This window comes from Phyllostomus discolor, chromosome 11 (genome assembly GCF_004126475.2).
Source record: "Phyllostomus discolor isolate MPI-MPIP mPhyDis1 chromosome 11, mPhyDis1.pri.v3, whole genome shotgun sequence".
In the NCBI taxonomy this organism is placed as follows: Eukaryota; Metazoa; Chordata; class Mammalia; order Chiroptera; family Phyllostomidae; genus Phyllostomus; species Phyllostomus discolor.
In genome coordinates this window covers 54672899-54700637 of record NC_040913.2, presented here as the reverse complement: position 1 = coordinate 54700637, position 27739 = coordinate 54672899, and the positions used below count along the sequence as shown (strand labels likewise).

The 27739-nt window shown below is 35.9% G+C and overlaps 1 protein-coding gene and 1 pseudogene across 4 annotated transcripts in view; both read right to left on the bottom strand.

Annotated features, from left to right (window-relative positions):
- PCCA (propionyl-CoA carboxylase subunit alpha) overlaps window positions 1-27739 on the bottom strand; it is a 488979-nt gene that overhangs the window by 145639 nt on the left and 315601 nt on the right. For all 4 annotated transcript variants that reach the window (XM_028526281.1, XM_028526274.2, XM_036011417.1 and 1 more), the window contains one exon: window positions 9463-9565. In XM_028526281.1, the coding sequence (XP_028382082.1) occupies window positions 9463-9565 (103 nt within the window). The remainder of the gene's footprint in view (window positions 1-9462; window positions 9566-27739) is intronic.
- LOC114508360 lies at window positions 5464-6844 on the bottom strand (annotated as a pseudogene).

The window sequence follows — 27739 nt, the reverse complement described above, 5'->3', positions numbered from 1 at the left end:
GTACATTCTTTTGTGATTTATTTAGGTCCTTGTGATGCCTTCCATGATTCTATTAAATTGTATGATTGCGCCGTGGCTGGTGTAGCTCAGTGGATTGAGCGCAGGCTGCAAACCAAAGTATCACAGGTTCGATTCCCAGTCAGGGCACATGCCTGGGTTGCAGGCCTTGGCCCCCAGCAACCGCACATTGATGTTTCTGTGTTTCTCTCTCTCTCTTTCTCCCTCCCTTCCCTCTCTAAAAATAAATAAATAAAATCTTTAAAATAAATAAATAAATAGAGTTAGATTTTTTTAAAAAATGCAGCCCTGGCTGGCGTAGCTCAGTGGATTGAGCGCGGGCTGGGAACCAAAGTGTCCCAGGTTCGATTCCCAGCCAGGGTACATGCTTGGGTTGCAGGCCATAACCCCCAGCAACCGCACATTGATGTTTCTCTCCCTCTCTCTCTCTCTCTCTCTCTCTCTCTCTCTCTCTCCCCCTCCCTTCCCTCTCTAAAAATAAATAAATAAAGTCTTTAAAAAATATTATAAAAAAAAATGGTATGATTGGAACCTTAACTTTCAATATATCACAAAAAATTCTTTTTATCATGTAACAAAAGTATTCTGGTTAGAAATAAATGTATTATTCCTTATATTAACAAAGATTTACCCACAATCTAGCACAGCTAATTTTCCACAACAGTGTTACTATTTCTCAGAATTTTATCTGGCAAAACTACTTTGTAAAGTTAGATGCAAGAAGCTACTAAGTAATTCATGTGCCTTACAATCACATTGACCTGGGCTTGTTATATTCTGTAGGTACAAGATGTGTGAGTTTGGCTCTTTTACTTAGTCTTTCTGAATCTTAGTTTCCAAACTGATCTGTAAACTGGGGCTAGTAACATCTACCTTCTAGGTTACTACTGTCTCATTTAGAGGTAATATTTATAAAGTACTTACCAAAGTGCCAGGGGCAAGGCACATATTTTAATAAAATTGAACAAAGTAATCTTTTGCTTTATGAAAATAACTTGGAATAAGCTAAAATAGGTATCAAAAACAACAATAAAACTACAAGGCAGGGAAATCCTTTTCTCACTCTATCATTTATGTAAAACAATAGTAAAACTAAGGAAGCATACACTTCCATAATAAAAGAAATTGAAGTTATTTATCTATAAAACATATCTCTGATTTTTCAACAAACTATGCCTTCTTATAAGTTTTATTGTTTTATCCCTTACATTTAAATCCATTACACATTTGGGGTTAATTTTGTCATATAAGTTCAATATGAAGTAGGGATCCAACTTCATTCTTTTACATGTAGCTACCCACTTGTTTTACCAACAGTTATTGAAAAAACTATTCTTGCCCTCATTGATTTATTTTGACACCTTTGTGAAAAACCACTCAACTGTACATTGATGGATTTATTTCTGGATTGTCAATTCTATGCTATTAATCCTTGTTTATCCTTATGCAAGTACTATACTGTCTTGATTACAAGGCAGTTTTCTAGTAAGTTTTGAAAGGGGAAGTATCAGTTGTCCAACTTTGTTATTTTTTTCAAGATTGTTTTGGCTAATCTGGGTCCCTTAAGTTTCCATATGACTTTTAGTTATCAGCTTGGCAATTTCTGATAAAAATAAAGTTTGGATTCTAATAAGAATTATACTGAGAAATAAGCCATTTTAACAGTATTAAAATTTTCAGTTTATAAATGTTAGATGCTTTCTGTTTATTTGGATTGTATCTAATTTCTTTTTCAGGAGTCTATAGTTTTCACAGTATAAGTTTTGCACTTCTTTTGTTAAATTTACTCTAAGTATTATATTCTTTTGATGTTTCTGTTAGTGGAATTTTAACAATTTTATATTTGGATTATTCATTACAAGTTAATAAAAATATAACTGATTTTTAATTATCTTTTACCTTGCACTCTTGGATAAACTTATTTACTAATTTTAATAAGTTCTCACTGAATTTCTTAGGATTTTATACAACTAACAGCATTTGATTTGCAAACAGTGATTTTCATAATTTTCACCAATTATAGGTTGGTTTGCTGTACAGAACTGCTGTTCAAGAAGTGATCTCTGCCATTTAACTGTTTTTAAAGTTTTTTTAAATATTTTATTTTATGTCACTCTTAGAGACAGGGGAAGGGAGGGAGAGAGTGAGCGAGAAAAACATCAATGTGTTACAAATACATCAATCCTTGCCTCTCACACACCCCCAACTGGGGACCTGGCCTGCAACCCAGGCAGTCTTTTGGTTCTCCATCCACTGAGCCAAAACAGGTCTGCTATTTAACTTTTAATATAAACTTTATCAATACATAACTTATCTGAAATTGGAAGAACAAAAAGACTTTGTAATTTAAAATCACAGGAAAGTTTTACAAGTATCAAACAGTTAGGTTTTTACCTTTATATAAAAGCAAAATCTATTTAGGAACATGAACTGAAAAAAGTTTTTAAAAAACTGAAAAAAATTACCTTCTGTGCCACTACTACACATTACTTTTGATTACTGAGAGTTTTCTTTTTAGCCATTAGCACAAAAATTCTATTGGAATGAAAAAATTCAGTAGTCTAAGGATTGTCATTATTCTACCAGAGATATTGAAATTAAGAACAAACTTACAGTAACCAGAGGGGAGGTGAGAGGGGATAATGGGGGCAAAAGAGGGAAGAGTTTTCAGGAACATGTGTAAAGGACACATGGACAAATCCAAAGGCTGGTAAGATCGAAGGTGGGAGGTGGGGATGGCTGGGGTGGTGAGGGAGTGGTGGTGGTGGGGAATGAAGACAACTGTATTTGAATAATAATAAAAAAAAGAGAGGGAAAAGCAGTTAACAAGATCTTTAGGAAATTTTCTATATGTGGCTCACTGTAGGTAACAAATGGTATCTAGGATCATCTGCAAATGTTTTATAGCTTAGTAGTAGTTAACATGAGGTATCAGACAAAACAAAATTTAAGTGCATGTACAGTACTCATTTTCCCATCATTGGGAAGGCTGAATTCCTAAGCTAATTTTCTTCATATCAAGAGTACTCTGACATTTTTCTTTGAAGTGAACTGTCTTCAGTATGAATTTAGTCTTTTATCATCTTTAAGATAGCAAATGTATTAATCTTTTTCCTTTATCATGAGCTATTGTGATCAGTTTCACATTATGCAAAATAAAAAAAAATAGATACCTTCTTGAGAACCCAAAGGGGAACTGTAAAAATAATATAAACAGGTATCAGTTTATTTTTGATACTTTTGATTATTATCTTAAGAAGCTAAATGTTTCAACTCCATGTTTACCAGGTTTTATACTTCTTAATTAATTCTTAGTCTATTCATTCCGACATTTTCATTCAGATCAGAATAAAGACTTAAAACACATAAAGTACTATACCTCTTCTACTACTTCTTCATTTAACTTTTGGTTCTACCATGCTTTCTTCATTTCCTGAAAGTTTTATCCTCCCTACTTTTTAATGTTTCATTAAAAATACTAATTTGCATTGGTTTGTGTATTTAAAAAAATTTAATAACATAAAACACCCCATCTTAACCATTTATACAGTTGAGTGGTATTAAATATACACACATTTTTTGTGCTACCTGCCACCATCATCACCACTCCAACTCCAGAATTCTCTACATCCTGCGAAATTGAAACTCTGTATCCTTTAAACACAATTCTCCATCTCCAACTCCTCCCAGGCCCTGGCAACCATCATTTGATTTTCTGTCTACAAATTTGACTACTCCTCTGTGGCTGGTTTATTTTACTTAGTATAATGTCATCAAGGTTCATTCATGTTTACTCATTCAGCATGTGTCAAAATTTTCTTCCCTTTTTAAGACTGAATATTATTTGACTGTGGGTACATATCACATTTTGTTTATCCATTCATTTATCAATGGACTCTTGGGTTGCTTCCATCTATTGGCAATTGTGAATAATGTTGCTGAATATGGGTGTGCAAATATCATCACTCAAGACCCTCCTTCCTTTTTTTGTTTGATAAATACTCAGCAGTGGAATTGCTGATATATGGTGATTCTAATCTTAATTATTTGAAACACCACTATTTTTACAGTAGCTGCATCATTTCATACTCCAACCAATAGTTCACAAGATGAACTGTTTCTCCACACCATTATCAACACTTATTATTTTCTGGATGTTGTTTGATAGTAGCACCCTAAGAGCTGTGAGTTGCTGTTCAATTGTAGCATTGATTTGCATTTTGCTAGTGGTTAGTAATGTTGAACATCTTTTCATATGCATATTGCCCATTTATATATTTATCTTCTTTGAAGAAATGTCTATTCAAGTCTTTTGCCCATTTTTAAATCAGGCTGTGTGTTTGTTTTGCTGTTGAGTTGTTGAAATCCTTTATATATTCTGGATAATATTCTTTGTCAGATATATATTTTCTCCTATTCCATGGGTTGCATTTTCACCCTGTTGATTGTATCCTTTGATGTACAAAAAATTCACATTTTGATGCAGACTATTTTATTTTTCTTTTGTTGACTAGGCTTTTAATGTCATTTTCAAGAAATAATCATCAAATCTAATGTTATATGGTTTTTCCCATGTGTTCTTCTAAAAGTTTCATAGCTTTATCTCTTACATTTACATCTTTTTAAAAAATATTTTATTTATTTATTTGGGGGGGAAGGAATAAGAAAGAGAGGGAGAGAAACATCAGTCTGTGGTTGCCTCTTGTGAGGCCCCAGTGGGCACCTGACCCACAACCCAGGCATGTGCCCTGACTGGGAATTCAACTGGTGACCCTTTGGTTCACAGGCTGGTGGCTCAATCCACTGAGCCACACCAGCCAGGGTACATTTATGTCTTTAATACATGTTTAATTAATTTTATATTTGCTTTAAGGTAGAATCCAACTTCATTTTTTTATTCTATATATCTATTTATCTATCCTTCTATATACCTATCATCTATTTTGTTCAATCTCTTCATCTTTTTCACCCAGCCCTGTAACCCTCCTCCCCTAGCACTATTTATTGAAAAGACTGTTCTTGCCCATTTAATGGTTTTGGCGCTCCAATCAAAATTATTTGACCGTATAACTAAGGGTTTATTTCTGGGCATTCAAGTCTGCTTCATTGATTTATGTGTCTGTGTTATTCCAGTACAACAATGTTTTAATTACTTTAAAGTTTTGAAATGGGAAAGTGTGAGCTTTCCAACTATGTTCTTCTTTTTTAATTTTTTTTTTTTTTTTGCTATTTGGTGTACCCTGAGATTCAATGTGAATTGTGGGATGGATTTTTCTATTTCTGCAAAACTCCATTGGCATTTTGATAAGGATTGCATTGAATCTGTAAATTACTTTGGGTAGTACAGGCAATAACATTAAGTCTTCCAATCCATGAACATGATATTCCATTGTTTATATCTTCTTTAATTTCTTTTTTTTTTTAGTGTCAGTTATTTATTCCCCACCCCCCACCACCACCAAGTGGGACTGCTCAGATATACAATACACACAGGCATTAGCACCAGGGGTGAGAACGGAATCCCTGACCTCTGAGGGGAAGATGGGGCTCTCTCCCAGTCTTTGGTCCCATGGTGCGAGATAGAAGAGGATGGCTTCTCTTTCCTGCCTTCACTGGGGACAGAGGGGGCCCTTGAGCAAACTACCCCTTCCACTTCTAAGCCAAGGAGAAGCCAGTTGGATGACATGTTTCATTCCAATTATTATAGTAAGTGGAGAAGGGATTGGCCTGGTCCCAGACATTACAAGGTAAGATGTAAATGGTAAAGGAGAAGTACAGTTTGGATTAGGCCATGACTAGGAGCAGGTGATACTTAGTATGTGTGTTAGGGGAAGAGCAGTTACTGGGCTTCTGAGCTTCATTGCCCTTGGGATAGCAGGAAGGAGAGGGGAGATGAATGGGGCTTATTATTTGGCATAGATGATGTCCACAAATTCAGGCTTGAGGGATACACCACCCATGAGGATGCCATCCACATCAGGCTGGCTTGCCAGCTCCTTGCAAGTTGCCCCAGTCACAGAACCTCCATAAATGATGTGGGTGCTCTTAGCCACTGCATCAGAGACATCGGACTTAAGCCATCTCCAGAGCTTTTCAGGTATTTCCTGGGCCTGTTGAGGTGTTGCAGTCTTGCCTGTATAAATTGCCCACACAGGCTCATAGACCAGAAGAAACTTGCTCCAGTTCTTCACATTATCTGCAATGACCCTCGTTTGTTTGAAAATGACCTTCTCAGTGATGTCAGCTTCTCTTTCATCTAGCTTCTCCCTAGTGCAGGTGATCACTCCAAGTTCCTCAGACAGGGCATGAGCCACTTTCTGCCCAATCTTCTCATCTGACTCCCCAAAGACATGTTTCTCTCTGAATGCCCCAGGACTACTCATGTGGCTCCACAGTCTTTGATCATATCAGGGCTAATCTCCTCAGTAAAGGCCCCATTAGTCACTTTGTAGCAGCTGTGGGCGGCCACAGCAATCTTGAGATCTAGCTTCTGCCTCAAAAAAGTCAATGTAGGTGGCGGGGAGTGCACAAACCACCTCAGTGTCTGCTGGCACCTTGGCCTCATTCAAAATGTTGAGTTCCCTAGATTCGCCTTCCACCCATGCATTTTCCAGTTCCCCTCCACAAAAAACTTCCTGGAGGGTGTCATGGCGCTGGAGCTGGCACACTGAAGATCAGGATCACCTCTTCTTTCGTTTCTTTTGGCAACATCTTGTAGTTTCTAATGCATTGTAGTTTCCAGTGTACAGTACAAGTCTCTCTCCTCCAAAGGTAAGTTTATTCCTAAGTATCTTATTCTTTTCTTTTTTCTATTGTTGTTTAAGTACAGTTGTCTCCATTTTTACCCCACCACACCCCCCACCCCACCCATCTCCACCTCCCACCCTCGAATCTACCCCATTTGGCTTGGTCCATGTGTCTTTTATACATGCTCCTTGATGGTCCCCCCATTATCCCCTATTATCCCTCTCCCCCAACCTCTCTGGTAACTGTCAGTTTGTCTTTTATTTCAATGTCTCTGGTTTATTTTGTTTGCTTGTTTTGTTGATTAGGTTCCACTTATAGTTGAGATCTTATTCTTTTTTGTGCTATTATAAATGGAATTGCTTTTGCTTTGTATATTTTTAAATCTTAACTACAAATTCTTCTTTATTAACAGGAAATCATAAAGATTTGTACATTTGCTGTGATTTTCTAATTTGAAATATCTTATAACTTAAACATTTTTAACTAATTAAAAAAGTGTGAAAACATGGGGTATCTGAAGCATTACTGTGGGCTAAGCAAATATGACTTTTCCTGTACTACCTCTGGGGCCATTAACCTGTACTGTTACCTCAGAGCTAATTCATTTTTGCTTGATGTGGCAGTAGGTAATCTAGAAAACCAGGTAAATAGTCACAGCCCTCCCCCTCTGAGACCCTAAAAACAGGGGTTTTACACTATTAAAATCTTCATACCAAGAGCATTTACTTACTCCACATAATTCAGATCAACTCTTTTCATAATAATAATGTCAAATGAAACTCAATGCCCAAATATGCTTAGGGAAAAAAGAATATACAATCAGGAATACACTCTTTTCAAATGGTTTGATATTCTAATAGTAGCTAAGCCAATAAATATGGGAAGTAGTTATTTTTCCGGGAAATTTACAATGCATTAATTTTGATGTTTTTTAAATAGCCCTATTTTCCTCCTGAGCTACAAAGTGAAAAGGAGGTAAAAATTCAGACGCCATTTGAGATGACAGGCCCATGGCCTTTAGTTTTCCAACATGGAATCTAAACAAGCACAGAGAAATAACAGTTCTAAGAAGTAACTGGGGCAAGGTCCCGCTTAGAAAAATATAGTGTTGAGGTATCAGATTACCACTAAAGTAGTGACTCAAAACAGAATATGCTGAAGTCTACATTTTTGTAAAGTTAATTTTTCCCCAGGAAAATGCTAGATGATAATATTAATACTCTCTACAATACATATAATTTGCTACTGTCCACTTGCAAAGCTATTCTTTTAAAACAATCATATAGAAAGAAGGAATGTAAAGAATCACATAAGTTCATCACAAAATGTATGATAAGACAACTGTTTAACTCCATCAAAGCTTTCATTTTAAGAGAGTTGAGTGAAACATCTTTTAGCAACAAATGCCTTAGCAATTTTGGCATATGGAATGAGTCACAAAATTTAAAGAGAACCAAGGAGACTGCCATTAATTCATGAAGTAATCTCATTTACCTATGACTCTATTCTAGCACATAAGAATATCAGCTTCTCTAATGCAATAGCTTACCACTTACATTTAGCACACAGCCAGCATATTATAAGTATTTGTTGAATAAATGAATCCTCATTAAGTTTTTACTTCTGGCATTTTCTAGTTGGGATCAAGAAACTGCCATGCACTTAAAATCTCAGCAGGTCTTATTTTAGTGAAATTGTATCATTCTGATTTTCATATCCTGTTTAAATCTTTCTTTTTAATTCTCATCCAAGGACATTTTTTTATTGCTTCTAGAGAGAGAGGGAAGGATAGAGAGAAACATGGATGGAAGAGAGGAACATTGATTGGTTGCCTCTCGTACGCACTCCAACAGGGAATCAATCGTATGTGCCCAGACTGGGAATGGAACCTGCAACCTAGGTATGTGCCCTGACTGAACCCACAGCCCTTCAATTATGGGACCATGCTCCAGCCAGCTGAGCCACACAGGCCATGGCCTATTTAAATCTTTTGATAAAATGTCACTTTTCCCCAAAACAAAATGACATTTCCATGTAACTTAGCCTTAAGAAAAGGAATGTAAATTTATATACTATTTATTATACTAACTATGTAGTAGTTTCTGGGTTCATGCTGAAACTAGAAAAATGACACAAGCTAAAATAATAACTTCTTACCATAGTACAAACACTAAATCTTACTGTAACATTATTCAGTACAGACACAAATTAAACTAAAGCAGTTTTGTTATGGATATTATTCAAGGGTTTTAAGTTCTTCAAAATAAATGTCACCATAAGGTAAATTTAGCCTTAAAAATATCTCACAACATGAAATCTCAAGAAAATGTTTTATGAGGCTCCAGATTATCATTTTAAAAGAATGCTTGCCTACCACAACTATCATACGCTTGGAATTATAACTGAAGATGCTCTTCTCTATAACAAAGCTAAATATATCTCAGCAAAAAAAAAATGAATCAGGTATCAGGAGTTGGTTTAGAATATGGCTAAATCTAGAAATGTATTTCCTAATTACTGTAAGAGAAAAAAATTTCATTTACATTCAGGTTCATAAAGAAAATGAAACAAATACATCTAAACAAATAGATTCAAAAGATGAAAGTCACTGAAAAAGTTAAAAATTGTTTTAAAAACTCAGAAAATTTCAAGATTACCTCCCATACAAAAAAAAAAAGAAAAAGAAAGAAAACTTACAGAGAATGTTTTCCCGCTGTTTGATGCTACAACGGTATGAACTTGATCATTCAATTTTATTGAAAGCTCCCAGTTAGCCACTTGTGGTCTAACAATAGGCACTCTGCAGTAGAAAAAAAAGAAAAACAGTTAATAATTTCATACTTTTTCCTCTCAGTAAACTGATTTTCTTTTGACATTAAGTGTGAAGGGTATAACTTCCAAAGACTGTATTTCAAGACATTTTAATTTAAAAGAGTCTATTCTTGAAAAAAAACCTAGAGAAATTAAAAAGAAAAACCCACACACAGATACTCCAAGGACAACAGCATTCATTCTGAGATAATTGTGGTACCATCACATACTTGAAGTACCATGATTTATTCTGTGAAATCAGTTGCTTTATTTGTGACAGTTCTTTAATGATTAACGTTCTTTAAGCAATATTAACTTCTTTTCAACATTTGATTACCATCCAAGACTTTTTTTTAAAGAACTATAATGCTAGTCTTTTCTGTATTGATTTTGCAAAAAAATGCACATAATTAACATATACAATTCAGTGAGCTTGGACATATTTATTCACTCATGTTACCATCACCACAATCAAGGTAATAAACATTTCTATCACCTCCAAAAGTTTCCTTTTGTTTTTGGTTTTATTTGTTTTGATAAGAATACAAACAACACCACTAATGCTGGCCCTATTTAACACACAAGTTTTTTGTTGTGTATGATCAATATCGCATGGTCCAGGAAAATTGGGTGAAGCAGCCAGAGTCAAAACAATTTTTAAAATACAAATACTCTATACAATTTTTTAAATTTACAATATTATAATGATTTCTGAATTAAACTAATTTAAGTATTGCATGTTTACATTATTTATAGTTGTGAAGTAATATATTAACCACTAAATATGTAGTATTCACACTCTGGCCTAAGTCATAGTTCTGAAAAAATGTTGTAGGTAATGTTTTAATTTAAACTACCTCCTTACCATCACCTATTTCAAAAGGATTCTCTGAGTATTCAATTTTTTTTAAAGTCATAGTCACAAAAATCTTTGAATATAATCAAATCACTTCTAGACAGAATGTCTAATGGAGGATAATTAATCATTAAGGTGAATATTTTTATTCATCCCAGTACTTATTGATTTATTTTCTGAAGATAAAGAAATGTTTTAAGTACTATAGAAGTAAAAATTAAAGTGAAAAATGTGCTTCAACAAATCAATAATAATTTACACTGTAAGCCTGGAGGTCTTTCTTGGGAATTTGAAGAAGACTAATTTAGAACACAGAGCTTCACACTTGAGAGCTGGAAAAACCAACAGGGGATCATATGAGAGGGGGAGAAGGAGAGAAAGAAAAGAACACATGGCACAGGACAGTCCTTCTGTGCACCAATTGCACCTCTATTTTGGCACTCTATTCCACAGGACAGTTGTTCATTTATGTTTGTTTCCCTGTTGGCCTATGAGCTTCTGAAAGACCAAAATCATGCCTTATTTTTATGTATCCCAACCCCAGCACAGAGTCCAGAAAAAGGGCTGAGGTGATAGAAGAAATAGTAAACTTTGAGAGCAACTATTATGTGCATAGCTCTAGACAGCAGAGGCCATGTCACAGAAGGGACACAGCATGAGCCACTAAAGGAGAGTGAACCTTGAGCTCCTAGATTACATGACTGCTTTGGGAATCTGTAGATGACCTCATCAGACTTCACTTAGTTCACCTGCAACTAGGATTAACACCCTGACTTCTCAGGGGTATTGTGATGACAGAAATTCCCTCATAGCTAAATTACTGTGTAACATGGCTTTCTTAAATCTTCGTTGTTCTCAATATTAAGTTACTCTCCTGCTGTAGACTGTTCCAAGATTTTCTACTTCAGATCAGGTTAAATCTTAACTTAACTACCATTCAAGTTTCTTAAAAAAATCAGACCCTGTCTTTGTATCCATTTTTATTTCTGATTATTTTCTGACTTGGTTGGGCCAAGTGCTTCCATTGCTTCTCAAATCAAACCAAGTGAAGCTAAGATGAGCAAGAGAAATCAGCACAATAGTTACAAACTCAGACTCTGGTGACTTACAGTTTGCCGTTAATTAATTTGACTTTCAGCAAACTTTCCAGTTTCAGTTTCCTTATGCACAAAATTAGGATAATCATAGTATCCACATCATAGTGATGTACTGAGAATTAAAGTAAATAATGTGTGTAAATGTTAACTTTTATTGTTACGATTAGTCCCAATTCTAGGACTATATGCTTCATTTACCTCATAACTGAAATCCCTTTAAGGAAACTGAATTCCTTTTCTCTGCTTCACAAACTAACAGATTTTTCAAGAATATTCTCTCCCACATAAACTGTTCCCTAATTATAGTACAAACTTCAGTGATCTCCTTTCCACTTAACCTATATTATAGGTTTAATATTTTCACAATTTAGTAGCCCAATGAAGGTAACTATTTCAAGTAAATGTGGAGACACTTTTTAGTTATGCAGCAAGCCCCTCTTTCCAGAGGAGCAGGGAATTTGTTGATCCTAACATCCTGTTCAAACCCAAAATACCATTTCCCACAGAAAGCAATCTTATAGCTGATAGTGATATATAGTTGCTTCTCTTCAGAACCTAACTACTATTTATTTTTCTGCTCTTTTATTTTGATCCACATCTGTTTCATATATGTTATAACCTCCCCAAGAGGGAGCTTGTAGAGGGGGTCTTTTGAGTTAAAATGCTGAGGTCTCATTTCAGTCCATTCTCTTCCTAGCCATGTCCCAAGGAACTCACTCAATCCTTTGGAACCAAAATTCCCACAATGGTAAGATAAGAACCAGAGCAAAGTGGGAGAGGTAACAGGGGAAAGCTGTTATTTCTTCTCAGCACATAACCCTAAAGTGGCACTCCTCTAATATTTCTTTTAAGGTAATATGTTAGTAGGATATAAGAAAGAGGTTTCACTGTGAAAGCAAAACATTAAAATACTAAGAAAAGCCAATGTGGAAACTCTTTACAAGTTCACTCTTTCACAAACAAAATTTGCTAAGATTTCTTCTGGATTTTCATAAGTTTCAAAGTAGTTTTGTTTTTAAATAAAATGGGTAGGGTTGGGCATATAGGCCCAATATAAATATCAATAAGCTCTGCAGTAGAAATGAACTATAATAAACTATAAATAAAAATAATAATAATAATACATACCAACCTAAAAGTACATATGCACTATTTCTTCAAAATTATTAAAACCACATTAACAATGGTTGAAATCAATTCTACCAGCATAAACATGTTTATAATGGTAATAATTATCTAAAGTTATATTTTAAATTTTTGAGAAGAATTACATTTATCCAGTAAACCCAAAATAGTCCCAGAGGAGATTTTTATAAATGATTCTTTAAAAATGAGGGGGCAAAACTGTTGCAGCATCACTCAACTCCTCATAGTAATATTACTCAGCAAACAGCTACCTTTACTGAAGCATGTGTCTAAGTGAAAGAGGCTACTATCTAATAAAAAATTTCATCTGTACAACTTAATAGTTACGTGGAAAGCTGATATAATTTAAGCTACCACTTCAAAACACAACTCCCCAAACAAACAAACCAACAGTGAGTCCTGGTCACGTAGTTTAGTTGGTTACAGCACTGTCCCGAAACACAGAGATTGTGGGTTTGATCCCTAGTCAGGGCACATACAAGAATCAACCAGTGAATGTATAAATAAGTGGAACAACAAAGTGATGTTTCTCTCTCTCTCCCCACCTTCCTTCCTTTCTCACTCTCTCTCAAATTAATAAAAACTTTTTTAAAAAGCAGCAAAAAGGAATTCATATAAACAGCTACTTACAAAGCAAATCAAATAATAGCTCTTCCCCAGACCTGTTTACTTTGATTGTCATCAACCAGCCAGAATGAATATGCTCAATAAAACTAATTTTTCTATATTTTTCTATATGACAAAAACTGTCAGTGGATTCTCACAAATATTAGTGCTAATGCATTTAGCTTATTAAAACATTTTAGTCAAAATAAAGTACACGTAATACTAACTCAAATACATTGCTACTGCATGTCATTTTTTAAAGCAGATTTAATGTGAACATAACTAAAAGCATCTTTAGTTAGCAGGGATTATAAACATCTCAAAGTCGTATTATCAGAACCTCAGAAAAGCTGGTTTGCAATTGTGCCATTACCTATTTCACAGTGAAATCCTGAGTTAAAACAATGTTAGTGGTTAAAGAATCATTAAGCAATCCTTCATCATAACTTTTCACAGTAGGTGGTCTGTAAAATGATCAAGAATAATATGCTACATTCCATAGCCACAGAGGTCAGCTTCTGCATAAAAATCTGTGCAGGAAGAAAAGGCCTTCAGAAAAGTGGGCCATTCATCTGAACCAAGTTCAGAGAATTTCTAGCACAGTGAAAAGAGATGTTATGCAAGCACATAGATGTATTCAGTGGGGGTAGACAGAACTAGCTACATGGAGACTACAAAGGAGCCCTCCCATGGCTCATGAATAAGTCGAGGAAATGATCAGAAAAAAAAAGAGAGAAATGTTTAGACAGATGGCCCACTTTAAATGACTGAGAGGGGGCATAAGCAATTTTAATGAAACTTTAGATCTAGCATATGAATTGTTTCATATTTCTTCCAGGAAAAAAACCTAAGTAAGACAAAAATTCAGTAATTCACTGAAAAACTCACTTTTAAGCAAGTTGAGATGGAGGAAAAGTCACAAATACAAGTTTTATTAGTGCAATAAATTCATATAAAATTCTTCACAGAGCCATCAGCTATCAAGATGAATATAAAAAGCATGGAATGAATAGATTAAAGGAATTTTAAACACAAGTCTACTGCCAAACCAAACAAAAACCTAAGCCATATTATATGAGTATTTACAACACTCCAACATTAAAGTTCATCACTGCAGGAGAAAGATAAAAGCAGCATTTTCAGAGAACCTGTCCAAAGCCAGAAACTGTCACAGTGCAGCAGTGGAATTCTGCCTGTACACAACTTAAAATGTGTACATTCACACATATAAGTCCTCATAAAACATCATGTATCACAAAATAGTGCCTAGAAATAGTTATGGAACACATCGAAGTTTAGTGTCAGTAATATTATAAATACCTACACAAACTAATCTAGAAATGAATAATAATGTTTTAATAATCATATATTTTCATATTATGCATACCCTATTTCCTTCTTCCACCAACTAGGATTTAAGGTTATCAATTTAAACTTTGGGCACAATTGGTCAGGAAAGGCAATATACAAGGTCTGTTCAGAAAGTATCCATCGTGCACTATGAAAAATAGAGACATTTACTGAAAAAGATACAAATTGATACAAGGAACATTGCACACAGGACAATGACGCCTCAGTCTCCTTCAAAGTAGGCATTTTGGGACCTCATACAGTTCTCCTGATTGCCATCAGCTAACATGTTCTATTTTCCAGAATCTCGTCAAGAGTCTGAAATCTCTTCCTTTTCAAAGGTGATTTTAGTTTGGGGAAAATCCAGAAATTGCAAGGTGCAAAATATAGGGTTGAGGGGGGCTGAGTCACCTGGGTGATTTGATGTTTCACCAAAAACTTTGCATGAGACATGATACATGAGTAGGCACACTGTAATGATGAAGCTGCCAATCACCAGTTACCCATAGCTGGGGCTTTCTGAATCATTTGAATAGTTTCTGTAGAGGAATGTTCAAACTTAACACAAAATTTGATGCAGATTAGTTGCTCTACTCGCTCAGTCATTTTGAATGTGGTAGCCACACAGTACACATGCTCACTCAACCGTGTCTATCACCCCCACTAACTAGAAGAGTGAAGTCATCATTGTTCAAACATGTGCATTCCAGTCCACTCTCCTTGGCTGCCAGATTACATTGACGTTGTGCAAACCATTTTTGTTATATTAACAATGGTTGGACTTTTTCCACACAGACCTCGAGGTATAGCCGTCAATTCCACATGCTGTGGTGCCTGACTAACTACTGAGCACTAACCACCAAAGGTATGTGACTGCCCACCTTGTGTCTCCATTTCCTTCTCAGTGAGACAAAGATAATAAAAATACCCAACTCATATATTGACTAAATGAGATAAAAGAAATGGAATGCTTAGACTAGTGCTTGGTCAAAAATGCTACATAAGCATTATCATCAACACCATTATCATAATTTGGCACAACAATATCTGAAATTCTCCTATATTATTTCAACAACCCTGTTATTTTTAGATATTAATATACATTTTACACACGGTGAAACCCACAAATTTTGAGTTCCACCATTTACCTTTCCAGTGGAAATGCCCCCTCCCCACAATAGTTCAACTATCAATTAGACTAAAGTGTAACATAAACAGACTCCAAATAGATATACTCTTATGAGTGGCTGTTTTTTGTTTGCATGATATAATGTTTCTGAGTCTCACTCATATTGAATAGTCTATTCTAATTTTACTGCTGAGCACTAGTCTATTGTTCAAGCACACTAAAATCAGCTCATCCTTTTGTTAAAGGATGTTTAAGTTGTTTCCAGTTAGGAATAAATCTATATGTTCTATAGATTTAAAGAACATGTTCTATAAATGTTCTTTATACAAGTCTTTTTTGAGGATGTATGATTCTTGCGCATAAAAAATATAGGATTGGAAACACTATGGTAAACATATTTTTTAATATTTTTTTATTTTTTTAAAGATTTTATTTATTTATTTTTAGAGAGGGAAGGGAGGGAGAAAGAGAGAGAAACATTGATGTGCAGTTGCTGGGGGTCATGGTCCGCAACCCAGGCATGTACCCTGACTGGGAACCGAACCTGTGATGCTTTGGATCGCAGCCTGCACTGTTTCCACTGAGCTACACCAGCCAGGGCGTAAACATATGTTTAATTTTGTAAAAACTTCTATGTCTTCCAAAATATTTAAAACAAATCTGTACTCTCACCAGCAATGTAATTTGCTCCATATCCTTGCAATCATTTGGCACTGTTACTCTATCTATACTCCTAGCCATGCTAGTGACTGAGAAACCACATCTCATTACAGTTTACTGTGCATTTGCATTATAACTAATAATCTTAAGCACCAAACATTAGTGCATATTGGCCATTTATATTGAAATTTTTGCCTATTTTAAATTAGGATGTTGGCCTTATTATTATTATTGATTTGGGCGAGCTCTTTTTCTGTGGCTTGCTTATTAATTTTCTTTAAAATATCTTATCTTCAGCAGTTTCTTTAAATTAATGGACTTAATTTTTTTATTATTTATTTACCTTTAGAGAAAGAGGAAAGAAGAAAGAGAAACATTAGTATGTGATACATCAATTGGTTGCCTCTCGCATGCCCCCAACAAGGGACCCAGGCATGTGCTCTGATTGGGAATTGAACCAGCAACCTGTTGGTTCACAGGCTGGTGCTCAAGCCACTGAGCCACACCAGCTGGGGCTGGACTTAATTTTTTACAGCAGTTTTAAATTTTCAGAAAAATTGAGTAGAGATAAAACCTACCATCTAAATATGTGCCCTGACTTGGAATTGAACCCACAACCCTTTGGCTACTAAACGACACTCCAATCAACTGAGCCACACTGGCCAGGGCCATGATAGGGTCTCCTTTAAGAATATTTCTTCTCACCCTGGCCATGTGGCTTAGTTGGTTGGAGCATCATCCAAATACAAAAATATTGCAGGCTCAATTTTCGGTTCAGGTACATAGCTGAGTTGTGGTTTCAAGCCCTGGTCAGGGCATGTCTGGAAGGCAACCGACTGATTTGTCTCTCACATCAATGTCTCTCTCTCTCTCTCTCTCTCTCTTTCTCTCACCTTCTGTCCCTCCCCCTTTCTCTCTGAAATCAATAAAACAAATCTTTGGGTAAGGATAGAAAAAGGATATTTCTTCTCATAATTATGCAATATTTATATGACTGTTCTCAATTTGGTGACATGAATAACCCTTCAAGTAGAATTCCTAGTACACATGTGTAATCCAATATTCCTTCCTGTTTTCTTCTCTGTCTTTGAATGTAATATAATGTTAAAACAACACAGAAAAGTCCCAGTTCCTATAAAAATGGCAGGGTAGCTTCTTTCCAACTAAGCCCCTCCAATTATAAACTCCAGAGAAGTTTATACATAACAACTTTTAAAATTTGTGAACAGCCCATTGACATAAAATTTACACATCATAAACTGAACCCATCTGAAGGACACAATTCAATGGGTTTTCATAAATTCACAAAAGTTTGCACCCATCACTGCAAGCATTTAAAAAATACTTTTATAGCCCTGGCTGGCGTAGCTCAGTGGATTGAGCGCAGACTGTGACCCAAAGTGTTGCAGGTTCAATTCCCAGTCAGGGTACATGCCTGGGTTGCAGGCCATGACCCCTAGCAACCGCACATTGATGTTTATCTCTTTCTCTCTTTCTCCCTCCCTTCCTTCTCTAAAAAATAAATAAATAAAATCTTTTAAAAAGTACTTTTATAATCCCCAAAATAGAAACTTTGGACCCATCAGAGTTACTCCACATCCCCCCTGCCAATCTCTGAAGCTCTACATGACTAGTAATGCCATTCCTATTTCTATAAAATTGCTTATTTCTACATATTTCATATAAATTGAATCATAAAATTAGTGGTCTATTGTGACTTTCTTTCATTTAGCATAATGTTTTCAAATTTCATCTATGTTGTATAAAGTATCACTACTACATTTATTTTTATTACTATTCCATTGTTTAAGGATGACAAATTTTATTTAATGTTATATATTAAATATATATGTATATATTCATCATTTCATGGACAGAAGTGTTGTTACCACTGGTTGTTTATTATGAAAATGCCATTTTGTACTTGAACAATGATTGAAATAAAATAAAATAAAATAAAATAAAATAAAATAAGAAAATGCCATTCTGGATATTTGTATACAATATCTATAGACATATGATTTCACTTCCATTGAAATGAAAGGAGTAGCCAAGGAGTAGAATATACCAAGGAGTAGAATAGCTGGGTCATGTTTTAATGTCTGACATTTTGAGAAACTGTCCAGTTATTTCCAGGCTTGCAACACTTTATTCATAAATTCCCTCCAGGGATGTATGAGGGTTCCAATTTCCACTTATCCTCATCAATACTAATTTACTTTCTTTTTGATTATAGCCATTCTAGTAGGCGTAAACTGGTTTCAAACTGCAGGGGGGGGTTTTTATTGTTTTTTATTGTATGCTTTTCCCTTACCATTTATCCCCCTTATACACTATTCCAACTCCACTCACCAGCCCCTCACAACCATCACTCTGTTGTCCATGTCTAAGAGTCCTCCTCATTCCTTCTTGCTCAATCTCGCACTCCCCACTCTATAGGTCTCAGCCAGCTCTCTGAATGTCTCTATTTTTCTTATTAGCTCAGCTTGTCCCTTACATTCACATGAGTGAATTCATTTGCCTAATGACTAATGACATTGAGCATCTTTCCATAGGCTTGTTGGCCATTTGTATATTTTGGGGGGAAAAATTCTACTCATGTCTTTTCCCCATTTTTAAACTGTGTTATTGTCTTTATTAATGAGTTATAAGATTTTACTTATTCTAGACAAAAACTATCAAGTATAGGATTTTCAGGTATTTTCTCCCATTCTATAGGCTGTGTTTTGACATTATTGATGCTATATTTTAATGGACAAAAGTTTTAAATTTTGATAAAGTCCAATTGATCTATTTTTTCTTTTGTTGCATATTTGGCATTTTACATAAGAAAAAGTTGCCTAACCAAACATAACAAAGTTTAATTACTGTCTCTTCTAAAAATTTCATAGTTTATCTCTTTTAAATCTATGATTCAAGTTATTTTTTGTGTATATTGTAGGGAGAGAACCAACTTCATTCTTTTGTATGAAAATATCCAGTTATAAACCATAGACATGATCACTGGAATTTCCTCAGAAAACTGAAAATGGAACTCTCTTTTGACACAGCAATTCCACTGTTGGGATCATACCCTAAGAATCCTGAAACAGTAATTCAAAAGGACCTATGCACCCCAATGTTCATAGCAGCACAATTTACAATAGCCAAGTGTTGGAAGCCACGTAAGTGCCCATCAGTAAATGAGTGAATAAAAAAATCATGGTATAATCTTTGCAACAATGTGGATGGATCTGGGTGAAATAAGCCAGGCAGTGAAAGACAAATACCATATAATCTCACCTATAAGTGGAAGCTAATCAACAAAATAAACAAGCAAGCAAAATATAACCAGAGACATTGAAATAAAGAACAAACTGACAATAATCAGAGGGGAGGTGGGAGAGGATAATCAGGGGGAAGGGGGAGGGGTTGTCAAGGAACATGTATAAAGGACACACCCAAAGGGGGGCAGGATGGAGGCTTGGACGTAGGGATGGTTCGCATGGCAGGGAGTGCTGGCAGGGAAATGGAGACAACTGTACTTGAACAACACTAAAAAAATAAATACATGAATAATTTTTTTAAAAAGTTATTATAAACTCTAATTTCAACCATGGACTTTTATTGTAGTCTTCATTTTTTCTAGTTTTTGTCTTAAAAATGTAAAACATATGAATATTTATTGTCATCTTTTCAAAATGTAGAATTAAAATTGGTGTTTCACATAAGGAGAGAATCTTAAAAGCAGCAAGAGGAAAGGAGACAGTTACTTACAAAGGAATTCCAATAAGACTATCAACTGATTTCTCAAAAGAAACCTTACAGGCAAGAAGTGGCTGGAAAGAAGTATTCCAAGTCATGAAAGGTAAAGATCTATATTCAAGATTACTCTATCCAGAAAAGCTATCATTTAGAATGGAAGGGCAGATAAAGTGCTTCCCAGATATGGTCAAGTTAAAGGAGTTCATCATCACCAAGCCATTATTATATGAAATGGTAAAGGGACTTATCTAAGAAAAAGATAATCAGGAATATGAACAGTAAATGAGAACAAACTTACAACTATTAACAAATGAACTTAAAAATACAAAAACAAAAGTGAACTAAGCAAACAACTAGAACAAGAACAGAATCACAGAAAAGGAGATCACATGGAGGGTTATCAGAGGGGGAGTGGGGAGGGGATAGAGGGGAAAAAGGTAGAGGGAATAAATAGCATAAATGACAGGTACAAAATAGACAGGGGTAGGTTAAGAATAGTATAGGAAATATAGAAGCCAAGGAACTTACATGTATGACCCACAGACATGAACTAAAGGGTGGAAAGGGATGTACAGGGCTCAGGGGAATAAAGGGGGAGGTGGGAAATAGGACAACTGTAATAGCATAATCAATAAAATATATTAAAAAATAAAATAAAATTGGTGTTTCATGAAAAAAAATACCCAGTTCTCCCAGCAGCATTTATAGAACATATTATTTTTAGCTCATTAAATTGTCTCCAAACACTTTCTGAAATCAACTAATCATTAATGTAGCAACATATTTCTGGACTCAATTCTACTCTATTGATCACCACCTCTATCCTTATGCTAGTATTACACTGCCTTGATTACTATAATAAGTTTTCAAGACAGGAATTATGAGTCCTCCATTTTGTTCTTCTTTTCAAGACTGTTTTGGATATGCTGAGTCCCTTGAATTTTCATATGAACTTTGAAACAAGGTATCTATTAAAAAAAACAGTTGGGATTTTGGTAGCAAATGTAGCAAATGTATGTGTCAGGTTGGTGTGTATTATTGCAACCTTAATATCAAGTCTCCTGATCCACTGTGTGGGATATTTTTCCACTTATTCAAGTTGTCTTTAATTTATTCCAACAATTGTTTTATAGTTTTCAAATCTTGTACTTTTAAAAAGAATTGTGCTTAAGTATTGTATTCATTTTGGCATTATTGCAAATAAAACTGTTTTGTTAATTCCTTTCTCAGTATGGACACAGCTACTGTATAAAAATAAAATTGATATTTGCATTCTTGTGGTATTTGCAACAACACAAAATATTTGTTAGTGCTAATCCTAACCCTAACCCTAACCTCCCCTGTCTATTTTGTACCTACCATTTATGCTTCTTATTCCTTGTACCTGTTCCCGCATTCTCTCCTCCTTTCCCCCTGCCACTGATAATCCTCCAAGTGACCTCCATTTCTGTGATTCTGTTCCTGTTCTAGTTGTTTGCTTAGTTTGTTGTTTTTTAGGTTCACTTGTTGATAGTTATGAATTTGTTATCATTTTCCTGTTCATATTTCTGATCATCTTTTTTCTTAGATAAGGCCCTTTACCATTTCATATAATAAGGGCTGGATGATGGTGAACTCCTTTTACCTGAGAAGCACTCTATCTGCCCTTCCATTCTAAATGATAGCTCTGCTGGATAGACTAATCTTGGATATAGATCTTTGCCTTACATGACTTGGAATACTTCTTTCCAGCCCCTTCTTCCCTGCAAGATTTCTTTTGAGAAATCAGCTGACAGTCTTATGGGAACTCCTTTGTAGGTATCTGTCTCCTTTTCTCTTGATGCTTTTAAGATTCTCTCTTTATCTTTACTCTTGGGTAACTTAATTATGATATACCTTTGTGTGTTTCTTCTTGGATCCAATTTCTTTGGAACTCTCTGAGCTTCCTGGACTTCCTGGAATTCTAATTTCTTTGCCAGATTGGAGAAGTTCTCCTTCATTATTTTTTAAAATAAGTTTTCAATTTTTTGCTCTTCCTCCTCTCCTTCTGGCTCCCCTATGATTCAGACATTGGAACATGTAAAGTTGTCCTGGAGGTAACTAAGCCTTTCCTAATTTTTTGAATTCTTGTTTCTTCATTCTGTTTTGGTTGAATATTTACTTCTTCCATCTGCTCTGAATCATTGATTTGAGTCCTGGCTTCCTTCCTTTCACTCTTGGTTCCCTGTACATGTCTCTTCATTTCACTTTGCGTAGCCTTCACTTCTTCCTCTATTTTATGACCATACTCAACCATTTCTATGAACATCCTGATTACCGATGTTTTGAACTCTGCATCTGATAGGTAGGCTACCTCTTCATCACTTAGTTCTGTTTTTGGAGTTTTTATCTGTTCTTTCATTTGGGACATATTTCTTTGTCCGGGTTTACCTGTTACACTGTAAGGGATAGAGCCTTAGGTATTCACCAGGGTAGGGCAACCACATTGCTGTGTTGTAGAGTTGTATGTGGGAGGGGTCCAAGAGGAAACAATGTCACTTGCTCAGCTCTCACCTAGCTTTCAGTCACTTGCCCTGCTACCCACAAAGCATTTGGGCCCTTCTGGTGTTGGTTCTCAGGTGGTGGGTTTGTGTACATTCTAGGACCCCGTGGGTCTTTCCAACGAACTCTCTTGAGGCTGGGAGTTTCTCCTGCCACTGCAACCCCCATAAATTTTTACAGGCAGAGGCTTTGAGGCTTTCTTTTCCCACACTGGAACCCTGGGTTGTGCTGTCTTGCTCCCCAGTTGTTCCTCCTGGTTTATCTGCATGCAAATGTGGGACTGCCCAGTCCACTAGCTGCTGCCTTGCCTACCCAGTCCTCCATCCACCACCTTGTGGAGTGTCCTCTCTGCCTTGGCTGTCCATCTCCACACCTCCTATCAGTATGGATGAATATTTCTTCTTTAATTCCTTGGCTGTTGGACTTCCACACTGTTTGATTTTCTGTCAGTTCTGGTTATTTTTTGTTTTTAAATTTGTTGTTGTCTTTTTGGTTGTGTGAGGAGGCAAAATGTATCTACCTACACCTCCATCTTGACCAGAAAACTTGGCTTTGGGTTTCATAAATGGCCTTCATCAGGTTCAGAATGCTCCCTTCTATTCCCAATTAGTTTTATTTTAATCATGAAAATCTGATGGATATTGTCAAATACTTTTTTCTGCATTTACTGTGATTTTTGTTATTTTTCTAATAATATGGTATATCATATTGATTAATACTATAAAACCAATTTTGTATTCCTAGGATAAATTTCACTTGATCATGGTATATAATTAGTTTCTACAGTCTTGGATTCTGTGTGCTAATTTGTTGTTGAGGAGTTTTACATTAATATTTATGAAGGAATATAGATCTTTCATTTTCCTGTGACATCTTCATCTCTTTTGGTTACGTGGTATATTAGCCACATAGAATGAGTTGCGAATTTTTTTCTCCTTTTCTATTTTTGGAAGAATATTTTAAAAATTAGTACTAATTAATTTCTTTCTAAATACTTCATTTTTTTCACCAGTGAAGCTATCTGGCAATGGATTCTTCTGGTAAGTTTTGTGATGACTATTTTAGTCTTTTTCAAATCCATTCAGATTTTCTATTTATTTTTAGTCACTATCAGTAACTTGCATCTTTCTACAAATTTCTCCATTTTTCTCTAAGTTATCTAATTTGCTGGTGTGCAACCACATTATTCCCTCATTATCTTTCAATTTCTGTAAGGTAACTATGTATACCTGGTCTTTAATTACTGGTTTTAGCAATTTGAGCCCCCTCCCTTTTTGTCTAGGCCAGTTTATCCAGAGGTCTGTCATTTTGTTATCTTCCCAGGAATCAATTTCTACTTTTACAATCCTCTATTGTTTTTCTGTTCTCAATTAATTTACTTCCACTTTCATCTTCAGTATTTCCTTCCCTCCACTTACTTTGAATTTAGTTTGTTCTTCTTTATTTTCCTAAAGGGAAAGATGAGGTGATTAATTTGGAGTCCTTCTTATTTTTTAACATGTGTTACAGCTTTAATTTTGCTACTAACCAGTGCTTTAGATACAACCCATATAGTTTTGAATATTCTGTGTTGTTTTTATTCACCTAAAATACATTGTAATTTCTCCTGTAACTTATTCTTTAACATGTTGGTTGTTTAGGAGTGTCTAATTTCCACATACTTGTGATTTTCCCAAATTTGCTTTATTGTTGATTCTAATTTCATTCGATTGTTGTTGGAAAACATACTTTATATGATTTCACTCTTGTTAAATTTAATGAGACCTCTTTATGGCCTAGCACATAATAGGGTAGTAATGGTCTACCCTGGAAAATGTTACACGTGCACTTGAGAAGTTGCATATTTTGCTGCTGTTTGAATTATTCTATATATGAGGTCTGTATGGAAAAAAAATCCAACCATTGTTAATGTAATGAGAATGGTTTGTGTGACATCAATGTAACCTGGCAGTCAAGGAGAGTGGACTGGAATGTGCATGCAAAGAACAATGACGATTTCACAGTACTAGCCAGTGGGAGCAGTAGATACCATTGAGTGAGCATCTGTACTGTGTGGCCTCCACATTCAAAATAACTGAGAGAGTAGGCAATGAATCTACATCAAATTTTGCATTAAGCTTGACCATTCCTCCTCGGAAAGTATTCGGATGATTCAGAAGGCCCCAGCTATGGGCAACTGGTGATTGGCTGCTTCATCAGGACAATGAACCCACTCATGTAGCATATCTCATTCAGAGTTCTTTTTTAAAAATATATTTTATTGATTATGCTATTACAGTTGTCCATTTCCCCCCTTCACTCCCCTCCACCCTGTACACCCTCTCCCACCCACATTCCCCCCTTTAGTTCATGTCCATGTGTCATACTTATAAGTTCTTTAGCTTCTACATTTCTCATACTATTCTTACCCTCCCCCTGTCTATTTTCTACCTACAATCTGTGCTACTTATTCTCTGTACCTTTTCTTCCTCTCTCCTCCTCCCACTCCCCCATTGCTAACCCTCCATGTGATCTCCATTTCTGTGGTCCTGTTTCTGTTCTAGTTGTTTGCTTAGTCTCTTTTGGTTTTGCTTTAGGTGTGCTTGTTAATAATTGTGAGTTTGCTGTCCCTTTACTATACATGTTTTTTTTTATCTTCTTAGATAAGTCCATTTAATATTTCATAAAATAAGGGCTTGATGGTGATGAATTCCTTTAACTTGATCTTATCTGAGAAGCACTTTATCTGTCCTTCCATTCTAAATAAAAGCTTTGCTGGATAGAGCAATCTGGGATATAGGTCCTTGTCTTTCATGACTTGGAATACTTCTTTCCAGCCCCTTCTTGCCTGTAAGGTCTCTTTTGAGAAATCAGCTGACAGTCTGATGGGAACTCTTTTGTAGGTTACTGACCCCTTATATCTTGCTGCTTCAAGGATTCTCTCCTTCATTTTTACCTGGGCCAATGTAATTATGATGTGCCTTGGTGTGTTTCTTCTTGGGTCCAACTTCTTTGGGACTCTCTGAGCTTTCTGGACTTCCTGGAAGCCTGTTTCCTTTGCCAGAATGGGTAAGTTCTCCTTTATTATTTGTTCAAATACATTTTCAATCTGTTGCTCTTCCTCTTCTCCTTCCGGTACCCCTATAATTCGGATGTTGGAACGTTTAAAGATGTCCTGGAGGTTCCTAAGCTTCTCCTCATATTTTTTGAATTCTTATTTCTCCATTCTTTCCTGTTTGGTTGTTTCTTCCTTCCTTCTGGTCCACTCTATTGTTTTGAGTCCCAGTTTCCTTCCCATCACTGTTGGTTCCCTGTGCATTTTCCTTCATTTCTTTAATTGTAACCTGTATTTGTTCATCTAATTTGCGACCAAAATCAACCAATTCTGTGAGCTTCCTGATCACCAGTGTTTTGAACTGTGCATCTGATAGATTAGCTATCTCTTAGTTGCTCAAAAGGATGAGTTCTGGGGCACTGATTTGTTCTTCTGTTTGAGCCATCTCTCTCTCTCTTCTTCTTTTTTTTTTTTTTTTGTTCTGGTCACTCCTGTTAAGGTGAGGGGCAGGGCCTTAGTTGTTCACCAGGGCTGGGCACCCCAGTCGCTAGATTGTGACATTGTATATGGGGGCAGAGTTGAGAGGGAACAATGGCGGTAGCTCCGTTTTCCATGGGACCTCAGTCCCTTCTCTGGGTTCCTGGGTTGCGTGCTCTGCCCTGCTCCACAATTGCTGCCTCACTGGGTCTGCCAGCTGCTGCTTGCGTACTTAGGGTCCACCTGCTGCAATCTTGCGTGCCCCAGATGCCTTATGCGCCCAACTCTCTCTGCTCTCTGCACCATGAACCCCTCCAGTCTGCTCATCTCTGCCCCTCCTACCAGTCCGGATGAATGGGTCTAGTTCAACTTCTTGGCTATCCAACTTCCATTCAGATAAATTTTCTGTCAATTCTGGATATTATTCTGCCTCTAAATTGTTGTTGTTCCAACCTTGGTTGTGCGTGGAGGTACGGTGCATCCATCTATGCCTCCATCTTGGCGGAACTCATTTAGAGTTCTTTAGTGAAACATCAAATCATACAGGTGACTCAGCCCCCTTAGCACCCAGATATGGCAGCCTGTGACTTCTGGCTTTTCTCAAAACTAAAATCATCTTTGAAAGGGAGGCATTTTCAGACCATCAATGGGATTTAGGAAAACACAATGGGGCAGCTCATGGTGACTAGAAGAACTATGTGAGATCCCAAGGTGCCAGCTTTGAAGGGGACTAAGGCATCATTGTCCTGTATGTAATGTTTCTTGTATATTGTATCTTCATCGATAAATGTTACTATTTTTCATAGTACATGGATGGATACTTTCTGGGTAGAGCTCATATATCCATTAGCTCTATTTGCTGTATAGTGTTGCTCACATCCCTCCTTCTTTGTTGACCTCCTGTCTAGGTATCCTACCCAGTAGGAAATGTAGTTTGTTAAAGTCTCCAACTATTGTTGAATTGTTGATTTCTTCTTTTAATTGTCTGTTTTACTTCATATATTTGGGAACTGTGCAATTGGCCACATAGATAGCAGGTTCTTGAAAACCATCATTTCATTTACTGTCATTTTGTTACAAAGTTGATGGATGAAAATAAATGATTCCCACCTAGGGCCACTGTCTGTGTTTACTTTGCACATGAGATGAACTGCCGTGTCTAAATTGTTCCAGTCTGAGAGAGTGTGGGTGTGTATGGGTGCACCCTGCAATGGAAGGGATCCTGTCCATGGTTGGTTCCCATCTCGTAACCTCAGCTGCCCAAATAGACTCCAGCTTTGAACTAGAATAAGGTAATTGGAAAACAATTATGTTTTTTTATTAACCTTTCCAAAATGTATGTATACCTTACATTTATTCCAAAGTTTAATATTAGAAGTATTATGGGCTTTTATTTAGAAGTTTGGTGATGTTTTAGTGAATGTAAATATGCTATAGGAACTCAACACTTGTTTATATCAATTAGTCTATGTAAAATTGTGTTACATGCCATTTTGCTTAAAGTCATAGTTTCCAACTATCTATTGACAGATATTGAAAATTTA